The sequence below is a fragment of the Eurypyga helias genome, unplaced genomic scaffold (genome assembly GCF_000690775.1).
Source record: "Eurypyga helias isolate BGI_N326 unplaced genomic scaffold, ASM69077v1 scaffold4733, whole genome shotgun sequence".
Taxonomy (NCBI): Eukaryota; Metazoa; Chordata; class Aves; order Eurypygiformes; family Eurypygidae; genus Eurypyga; species Eurypyga helias.
The window spans coordinates 52,242-63,185 of NW_010239070.1; the positions used below are offsets into that span (position 1 = coordinate 52,242).

The window sequence follows — 10,944 nt, forward strand, 5'->3', positions numbered from 1 at the left end:
GCATCAGCTCACAGAAATACTAACATAGCGGGTGGGGATAGGGGGTTCATGGAGGTCAGTTCTGGCAGACAAAAGCTGCGGGGAGCAGTACGTCTTTCGTGTGTGATACGTACGTGTGCTTGGAGAATCTGGCTGCGGAGAAATCTCATCTCTGATTTCACGGCAGGTACAGGCCTGTCTTAATTCAGGGATTGTAACTTTGAAAAATTAGGTTTGGATTTTTTGCGTAGGTAAATTCTTCTCCGAACTTTCTGAGTGGTGCTGGTGTGGCATTGGCAGCGATGGCACAGGAGTTTTACGCTTCTGTAACACAGCGGTGTTCCGGTGCCTGGTTTGCCTTCCTCGGCTCTTGCTGTCGCCTTCTCCCACTCCACCACTGAGACATGCATAAGGATAATTTATTAAATCTGAAAGTCCAGAGAAGATTATGCTGACCCAAGTAGTGGGAAACCTTTACTCGCAGATAATTTGGTGCCACAGGTGTTTGCATGCCTTGTATTACAGAAGAAGTAGCAGTGAGTACATAACTTAATTGGAAATAGGATCTGTGTGATTTAGAAATTCTTGGGGTTTCTGACAATCTTTCATCAGTCCATAGGCAGTTTTGCTGGCCAACAAGTTCTGCTGTGTAGTTTTTCTTTCGTTGTTCACTTTTCGTTTTTCTGGGGTTTATAGATCATGCCTTTTACATTTGGAATTTTAAATTTAAATATTTTTGGAAGATGAATGAGCATCTCTTGGGTTTTCTATTAAAAAAAGAAGTCAAACAAGTTGCAGTCATTGCATCCCCAGCTGAGAGAATAAACAAGATATACCCTGAACAGTGAAACCACAGAATACAAGTATTTTTTTCTGTGTCCTGTTCTTTTCTAACATATTGATCTCTGCTCCCATGAACTCGACCCTCTGCACATCATCTCCAGTCTTCCCACCAGCAGAGTTCCCGAAACCCATGGCCATTGTGGTTTGAAATTCCCATTAAAGAAAAAAAAGCACAAATACAAGTTTAAGTGGGTTTGTGCCCTGTACAAGTATCTTTAAATGACATTTAAAAATAAAAATAATGGAAAAAAAAAAAGATGGGTGTGGGACACCTGCTGATATAGAGCAGATCTCTTTCCTCGGTCTGTAAAATAATTGTGTGCCTGTCTAACAGCCCTACAAACCTCAGGGCTATGTTGGAAAGAGTCCTTCCCTCAGAGCTGCGGGAAGCTTACACTCAGAGTTCAGAAGAGCATCCATCCTACTCTGCTAGCAGGGAAGGGTGGCCTGGGTGCTGTGCAGAGAGAAGGCACCTTCTCTACCTTGTGTTAGAGGTTTGGAAGGATGGGCGGAGGAAGTGGAATGGGTTACTCAGCCTTGGTTTCCCTTTTCTTTAATTACCCATCAGTAGTATATCTATCCCTTGTTAATGGGGACTGTGTCTAGTCCCGTCTGTGAAGGGCTGTCACCATTAAACTAGTTATCATGGTAACAACTTAATGCACGTCAGCCCTTTTCTTTGGGTGTGTAAGGAATAATGGATTAGTGCAAACGGCTTGCACAGGCACACTCCCATAGCTTAGCAATGCAATATCTACTGCTTATCTGCCCGATTCCTAGTAAGTTGGTGGCAGTGTTGGCTTTCTAACGTTGCTGCACCATAAACGTGCCTTGTCCCTGGTTTTTCGGTTTGAGGCTCCTTGAATTGGTTCCCTTTCAGCTGAAAGGTGTCCCGGTGGTGGTGTTCGCCAGAGCTCTAAGTAAAAACGACTTTGTTCTCTGCTATGTTAAATTGGCTGGTTAATTCTGGTGTTATTTACCCTGTAATTCATTAGTTTTACTCTACCATTGGCAGCTGACAGGCTGTAATTTCATGCCTTGCAATAAAAGATGTCTCATAATCTGCTTCATTTAGCAGCAAGAGAATTTAATGAAATTAACTGCAGTCCTAATTATGCCAGTGAATACTAAAGACTGCTATCAAGTTTCCTCAGAAAAGGACAAGGTCCACCTCATGAAGGATTTAGAATATAATTTCCTGGGAAAAGTTGCAAATGTCTCCTTCTATTGGCCAACAAGGGCCAATTACAAGTGCTGATACGGCTTTAATGAACTAGTTTGTTCTCGGTATGTCTCGCAAGGAATAATAATTTTTTATTTTTGAGCAAGTTTTTAGAGGTTTCTCTCCTTAGAATAGCTGAGCGATGAGAATGTGTTCTTTTGCTTCTGTTTCGAAGATTTCTTCCTCGTCTTTCGTGGTGCCTTACGCTGAGTGCTAGCAACTGAGGAGCAGTTCAGATGCTACGTGTTTCGGGTATAGAGCGAGGATAGTGGTTTGTGGAGATCTTCATCCCGCAGGGCGTTAGGCAATTTGTTCTCATAAGCCATAGTTTACTAGAAGTCCATAGCTCAATTACAGCAATACCACAGTAGTAAATAAGTAAGAAAAACAATGTGAGTGCTGACGTTGCACGAAGGGATACTGAGAGCATTCCTAGGGCTGTGGAAACTCTGTGGAAAGGCTCTTCTTGCCAATTTTGGGAAGGGTTTCTTCCGATTTTTTGATGTGTATTCATGATTTCATATTGAAAAGGTCTTTCTCTGTGTGCTGGCAGGGTTTTCTTGGTTTCCATTCCAGAGTATTTGGTTGATACATTTGCCAAATGCACGCTAACTGCTTTCTAAGCACCGCCACACTTGGACAACACGATGTGAAACGTAACTGCCATTTTATGGCTTAAATGATGTTAAATGTAGTTAATTGGAAAAACTTTTAACTGCAGAGAATTTCCCTATGAATAGCCTTCATAATAACCATCTCACTATAAAACGCAAAATGCTTTGCTCACAAGGACAACTGTACTATAAAGGTGAAGTGTATTGATCAAATTACCTGAGATAATAAACTTCGGATGAATAACTCCTCTATTGATGAATGGGACAAGTCTTCCTTTTTACCAAATACCGTTAGTGTGAGGGGAAGGCAGTTAATGAGAGAACAGTATTGCAGAGTGCCTGCTGGTTTCAAGCATAGTTTATATTTTTAAGTTAAATAGCTGTTTGAAATTGTTGACGGAAAATGGCATGGGACTTTTTTACTGTTTCTATTCCTGGGTGGTTTTTTTTTTTTAAGCTGTAATTTGTTCAAAGTACAACCATCTTCCTTCAGATAAAAAGTTATAGGACTATATAAAAGTGAATATGTGTGGGGAAAGAGACTTAAAATGGTCGGTATTTGCAACAACTTGCAAAACTGAATAAAGAGTGAGCAGCTGAACTTTTACATGTACATCAGTGAAAGGGAGGTCAGAACACAATGGGGCTCAGGCACTGGAGATGTGTGTACCACAGTGGGGAAGAATTTAGGTTCCAGAAAAGAGGAAGGAGTGTGGTGGAAGGAAGCTAAGAAGCAAGTGAGTTGTTCTTGTTTTTTTTGTTGCTTGGTGGTGCTCATTCCTTGGCTTTCTGCTGAGTAGGGATTTCATGAGTCTGCTACAACTCGGGGAAAGAAAAGCAAGATGATGGGTGTATCTGCCGTTTGTGACACCTTGAGTTTTGGGTTTGACCAGACGTATCAGCTACTTAGGCATTTCCAGATACTTAATTTGCAATAAACCTTATGCAGACCTTTTTTAATCTTTCAGAATACAAACAGAAAACTACATTTTAATTCAATATATAATAATCGCCTGTAGCTGCATTTAGGGGTGAACAATTAAGTGAGACCTGAAGAGAACAGGTTGACTTAAAAAACTCGTTGAAGGAACATTTTGGAATATCCTCAGAGTTGTTGGCCAAAGTAAGTAAAGACAACACAGACTATTAAGACATGCATGTTCTTGATACGTGCTGTATGCCATCAGGTAAAAAGAGGCTGGAAGCTAGAAAGAACCACAAGGAGCTGATCGTCTGTGGCATTCATACGACAACTTTTTAAACTATTGCCCGAGAAGAAAGATGTACATGTTTCAGGGGAAAGTACTCAACCCTAGAAGCATGGCGTAAGCTTTTCAGCTTAATGCAGAAGGGGAGCAAGGAAGTAATACAAAATTCTAAAAGGGATAAAATTCTCAAAATAGATTTAAAAATGGCTATGGAGAGGGACAGTATGGGATTGACATTCCTAACAGACACAGAAGCTCAGGATGGAAAGAAGGCAGTGTTATCATTTGAGGTTTTATCTGAAGGATAGCCAAAGTTGACTTGGCTACTATATATCATTACGGTGTTCAAGGATTTTTCTTCCCAGATTTTTGAAGGCTGTATCAAAGCAGACAGCATTTATTTTGAGTTTGTTAAAGGAGAGATCAAGCACACATACCCCATCCTGGGAGCCGCAAACTCGCCACCCAAGACTTTCCTGATAGAACCAAAGTCCTTGCGCAGCGGACCACTCCAGTGAGTTGATGTGTGCCCCTTCCAAGGCCTTTCACACACATTTTCACTCTCGGCTGCTTCTCCCCTGCTCAAGTTCAGCCCTTGGTTTCCCTTAGCAAAGTCCCAGGTATCGAATCTTATATTTAAAAAAAAAAAAATATTACTCTGATGATACTGTGCAGAAACCCCTGATGGAGCTGGTAGCCTGTGGAGAGGGACCCCGAACAAAGGCATCCTTGTATCCTTACAATCCATGCATCTGCCCCTCGTGTTCTTCCTGCACCTTCTGAGTCCAACAGTGATTGCCGGTCTGGGGTCTTTTAACACCTTATTAGACTCTGTCTCCAGGCAGATGGGTACCTGGTCTTACCTGCTGATGGTTGTAGCCTCCTGATCTTATGGTTTGTGCTTTGGGTGCACTTGGTCTCTCTGCCAGACTAACCTTGGGATAAGCACTGCTTGGCAGCAACAGAAACAGCAGTATGTTATCAATGTTGTTCTCCTGCTAAATCCAAGACGCAGCACTCTACCAGCTCCTCAGAAGAAAATTAACTCTGTCCCGGCTGAAAACATCTAAGTGGAAGCTCACCGCAAGGCTAGCTAAGTTAGTAATGAGGAAACAGTATGCCAAATGACTCAACATTGTGCTGGAAGCCCTGTGTCCGCATGCTAAATTCCTTCTATTTAAAACTTAACTTGAACTAGCTGACTAGTATTTCCTATCATGTTGAAGTTGTCCCTGTGATATTCTTTAAAAACACTATGCATGGAATTCGAACTAAAGTTTTTAAATTATGGAGTGAAAAAAATACATGTCTTAAGTTAGAATAAAAATAGATTTTAACTTCTTAGGGAGGTCTCCAAAGATTGAACTGGGCAAGGTAGTACATACTGTAGATCTCTGGTATCAGCAAGACAAACCAGGAAGGGAACCAGATGCAGGAACAAGTTTCAGAAGAACTTTGCCACATGTGAGCACCATAGGAGTGAAGTGAGCCATTGCACAGTATCATTCAAGTCCAAAAACATAAGTATTAGTAAAATAAATCCTTTTTAATGAGGTAATAACCAAGACCAAATATTAGTAACCAAACCGAAATACTAGTTGTAAATACAAATTATGCAGCCTGCAAAGACATTACTATATGACAGTATCATCTGGCTTTAGTGTTTTACTGTGTTGTTCCTATTTCATTTGGTGAATATGAAGTATGAACAGCTGACCTAAAAGAATGAACCAAAATGTCAAATCATGGGTGTACTTCACAGTAATTTGAAATAGGACTTGGTGTAGAAATAGACACAAAGCTGGGCTCCTTCATTCTATATATCAGAAGAAATTACTCTTTGGAAGGGTTGTGAGGTGACGTGAAATACCGCGTGAGTATGATGACTGTCGTTTTTTGTATATATAGGTGTAGATCGATACAGAAGTATACACACACCCTTGTATGTATGAAACCCTCACATAAAAAATATACGTAAAAAACGCTATCCTGTCGAAATGGAAAAGCTAGAGCAGAGGGCAACCAGAGTGAAACAGGGTTTTGAGAATATCCGTGTATTCAAAAGGTGAGAGCGAGACAGGTCTGCAGTCTTTGGAAAGAGATTAAGAGGAGCCTTCTTTTAATGGCCAGGATTGATTCTGCGAGGCTGTTTGAGCTCGTGTCAAGCACGACGCAAGGGGGCAAGAACTTAAGCTGGAGGAGAGGCCAAGCACCACAGGAATGCAGGTGGAATCTGAATAGCGATAAAGCAGACGTTTTTAATACGTTACATGCAAAACTCGGGTTGGATTAGTAGCGAGGGTTAGCTTGGCTGAGGGTTTTTAGAGTTCATCCCTTAACACAGTTGATTTCTGTTGGCTGCCTTCGAACTTTGGAAGAACAATGTTTAGTTGATACCGGCGAGCTACGCCGCCAAACTTCTAGCACCCAAAATTAAAAAGCTCAATTTAAAATGTGAGCCAGATCAGAAGCCCACGGGGGCAGAAACTGGGCTGTGAAAAGGGGCTTTGATGTCGGTAATGTCTATTGTTTAAGGTCTGGTTTTTGCTTTTAAATGCCAATGCACAGCATGGAGGCCTGGCCCTCCCATTGTGCAACAGAGGGTGCTTTGGGTGGTAGGGGGAAAAAAAAGGAGAAATCTTCCATCCTGCGAGCACAAAGTTGACAGGTATGAAGGCTTTTGGAGGTCTTTTTTAAGAAATTGTGTGCTAAAGTGTGCAATTCCAAAGTGAGCGTGCTGTGCGTGCATGTGTGCAAGAGAAAGTTAGCAGTCAGTCAGGTTTTATCTCTTAATGAATAGAGACTGCTGAAGTAAGGGTTAGGTAATTGAGTTTATAATTAATTAGCCATAACCCTCATCAGATAAAGCAGTTGTCGAGATTTTTTTTTTATCTCCTTTCTCTCCCCAGGGCCTGCCCTTCTTTGTCCTTGCACTGACAGCCAGCACTTATCTTAGGCCTTCTCCAGGTCCGTGCCCATCAACCCCTCCTCCCTTGGGCTGATTTTTGGTGGTCAGCCGAGACCCTTATTGTCCTGTAAGGCTCACAATCAGCCTAGCTGTCGGGTGCTGGGATGATGAATTAGCGGTAGGAGTTAACGTGTAGGTGAACTCCAGATTGGACTCCCGATAGCTCGCAGAGCGGCTTCTGTGCGTTAGTCACTCTCCCCAGCGCTGATACGCCGCTGACACTCTGCAACAAAGAGGTTAAGAAGGTAGATTTAGTAAAAGAAACAGTGCATTTCTCCAGAAAGTTAGGATGCTTACAAAGAGCCCTTAATTTCTTCTGCTGTGCAATTCACTGCAACAATACTGAGAAAGTAAATTAGATTTTACACTGTTTCTTTTGGTGACCTTATCTCCCTTATATTGTGGGTTGCACTAGTTCGCTTGCAGTCGGGGTACAAACTTTAGACACGTATCTTAAAAGCATCAAGGTTGTAAAAGGGGAGCTAGACGTCAAACTTACCCTCTGTCAAAGCGCCGTCCTCTTACGGACACGTTGGAGAAAAGGAGCTTTCCTGCTTTGTTTACAGCAGGCTTGTGCATTGAGCTGGGTGGGTTTTTAGAGAGGTTTACCTGCTGGAGGCGAAAAATGTTCAGAAACAAGTCTGTGGGTTTTCTCTTCGTCTGGAGTTTTGGAATTTAGAGATGGAGACTCCTGCGTCTTACGGTATTGACTTCAGGCCTTGCACGAGCACTGTTTCTCCTCAGTAGGAGTGGCAGCGCTAGAAAATGTAACTATGTCTCTTGATGCAAGAAAGGCCTGTTTCCTTTTGAAAATATATCAAGTGTTATTCTTCTGTGGTCTCCTTAATTTCCGAGTAGACTGGTTCAGCTTTCCTTTTTCCTTGTCACGTGAGCAGCAATGTGCGTTTTTAGTGTGACTTCAATTCTTTTTGGGCTCGAGCAGCAGAAGCTTCCTGGGGCGCACATATGCCTTTCTAGGATCTTAGTGAAAGTTAAATCACTAATATATTAGTTAACCTCCATTTAAGACGACAGTGTAAGTGCATAAAAGATATTACTGATGGCAGAACAAACCTGTTCCATTTTGGAATAATAGCTTAGCAATTGCCCTAGTGGGTCTCAGATCCCCGCGGCTGCAGTTCTGCGATGCTTGCGCTCTTTGGTGTGCAACGTATGTACTTTATCTGAGCACAGGAAAGCAAATCCCCCACCCACCCCCAAGCCCCTTGTATTCCATCCTTAGATGGTGCATGCTATATGGAGACGGAGTTGCCAGTGGGATACTGGAGTACCTTGACCAACCTCTCCAGCCCCGTTTCTCTACTTCTGCAATGCAAAGATGAAAACCTTTCAGCTGATGATCGACAGCCTTTCTGCCCTCTTTCAGTGGGGCTGGGGGAGCCTCTCGTAGCATGCATGGATTTTCCTACACACCACTCCTATTCATGGGTCAGAACAAATGATTTTGTGTCTTGCAGCAGTGAATCCGAGAGAGCAAACGGCCTTCTTGTCCCTTGAAGAAGCACTTAGTTGTGGTTTATATCTGAGGGAGACCAAGCATGAATGCAGTGGGAGAAAAAAGTGGATTATGATCATCTCTGTAATGCCGGAACCCCACCAACATTTATTCCCGGTTGAGAATCTGTACTTCAAATGAGTATCAACCTTATGTTATTTCATGCAGAAGGATAACCAAGTGCACATCCCTTTTAATTGTAGGGAACAGTGGAGGGAAAAAGCTTTGGCTTTAGATTTGAGTCTGAAATGTAAGATACTGGGAAATACTAACCCCTAACTTTTTTTTTTAAAAACAAAGCTGACTTTTCTGGAAAAGGGATATGGATTAATAGGGTAGATTGAGTCTGGCTTGAACATGGTGCTTACATGGTTGGTTTTATGATGGAAAAATGTTCTCGTTTCGTTTCCACTGGATTTGTTTTTTGATAAACAGCGTACTGTAAATATATATATTACATATATTAAAGTAATAAATCAGAGAGAGAGCGCGCTAATAGTAAAATACATATTAATGTAGTTGTGGTTTCAAGTTTGGTTTGTTTAATAGGACATTTTTTTTCTCTAATACCCATTTTACTATAGGTATTAGAGAAAACTGTCTGTATAGTAGATCAACTTGGTTTCAGACTTTTTAGTTGCTGTTGGTAAAGTAAAAGGACATGCTTCATTCCTAAAGGAATGTTTAAATGAGGTTTGAGCTGTCATCTTCGAATGTTCTGATCTTCAGAAACAAGTGGAACGTGTTATAGGACATGTTAAAGAAAGTTTGTGTTTTAAATCAGTACCGAGCTTTACTGATAGTAAGTAGAGCAGTATGTAGGAAAGGGATAATTAAAGTTTTATAGCCCTTCGAAGCTTAGAAAACAGTATTGTCTACAGGAGGATCCCTGTTTCAAGCAGTGGACTGCAGCTGAGAGGTGCCTCCCTCTGACTCAGCCACAGACCATGGCCTTTGGTCAGATGACTGAAATTCTTGGTTCTGTGGACAACCATATAACAACTTCATTATTTTTCAGGAGTCGTGGGAAACACCAGTTACATTTTTCATGATCCCAGTACAGAAAGTTGTCTCGTCTTGATGCTGCAGCACTTCACTAGTACACTTGCTGTAAAACCCCATTTAGAGGCAGTCTGGTCCCCGAGCTGTGCTGCGCGTGTCTGTCTCGTGTCGTTGCGTCCCGGGAGTGCTGGGGTTTGACTCAAATGAAGTCTCAAAATGTAAAAGAAAAACATGGGAATCACGGCCTAGGGATGGGTGGTGGAAGCTAATTTTCTTTGCTGTTTTCAGCACGTGGATTTTCCTGGGTTCTTTGTTTGCTAATTTCCCCCAGTGTTATCAGTGTTGTTTTAAGCATCTGTGGGTTTGGAAGGTAGGAGAATGTTTCTGAAAGACTGGGCAAGAGTCATGAATGCAAATAAACATCTTTTGAGATAAGTCAACACAGGTGCTGCTGGCAGCTAATACTGTGATGTTACAGGCAGTTCAGCTTGCCAGCGAGCCTGTCGTCATAGAAAGGTGTGTTGTGTCGGCTGTAGCAGTCAGGTTTCTTCTCTTCAGGGGTATTAATTATTTGGTTTTAAACCTCTAGGACACAGCCCAAGGTACATACCATTTAATGTTGCTTTTTAAGCATTCAGATTATGGTACCGTTTTACAGGGTGTTCTGAGTGATGCTAGGGACAGTGACGGACACTTTCAAATTATGAAAGCTTTTTAAAACTTTTTTTTTTTTTAAATACCGAACCTGATGTAGTAAGAGGAAAATTGGAATGACTGGACTTAAGGTGTGCTACTCTGCCGTTAGGAATTGGAGGGCCTTTGAGGCACTCAAACTTGCAAAGAAGCAATTGAAGGGCAGTGGTAAGATAGCAAAACCTTCTGCTTTAGGCAGCCTGGATAAAGTTGCGGGGATAATTTAAATCACAACATATTTTCAATCTGTTCTGTGTGTAGGAAACAAAGTGAGTGGGCTTTTTTCCCGGAAGGTGTAATTGAGAGTGAGCTGTGATTTCCTGGGTGACATCGGTGTGGTTTTTTTCCCCACTCTGGTGATTTCAGAGCAGGGATTGATGGGCCCCTCTTCCTTAACGAGTTTTCTAAATTGATTTGATCATTGCTTTTTGTCGCTTTTGTGGAACTAACATGGAAATGACAAAGAAGAAGTCCGACTGACAGGCCCGAGCATGGGGTATTAAAGTTGGTAGTACCAAGTATCATCATCAGCCATAATTGACAAATAATACCCCTCATAAATACTGCCAGTCTTTTCAATTAGTTTTCATCTCAAATTCGGGATGCAAAATGATGGCCTGTCAACTGACAATGGATGACAAAAATTAATAAATTGTCTTCTAAATAGTATGGACACTTAAGAAAAATTGGGCAGCCAATTTAGCACAGCATGAACCGGGGGGAACCTTTTGTACTGTTGCCGTGCCACTAATGTTGTCTGGGTCTTTATTAATGGTGCTTGGCTGCTGCTGACAGTTTTGTTGCTACTGGCAACTTTCTTCATTAAAATTAAAGCCAGCGTCAAATCCCATTAGCCGCACTCTGGGTACCTTGCATTTTTATTTTTTTATATATATATA

General features: G+C 41.8%; 1 protein-coding gene across 1 annotated transcript in view; it reads left to right on the forward strand.

Moving 5' to 3' along the window:
- Positions 1–6,868, forward strand: part of LOC104506891 (arf-GAP with GTPase, ANK repeat and PH domain-containing protein 1-like) — a 39,141-nt gene extending 32,273 nt beyond the window's left edge. The window contains exon 5 of the mRNA XM_010148012.1: positions 6,776–6,868. Within this exon, the coding sequence (XP_010146314.1) occupies positions 6,776–6,868 (93 nt within the window). The remainder of the gene's footprint in view (positions 1–6,775) is intronic.
- Positions 6,869–10,944: the final 4,076 nt, after the last annotated feature.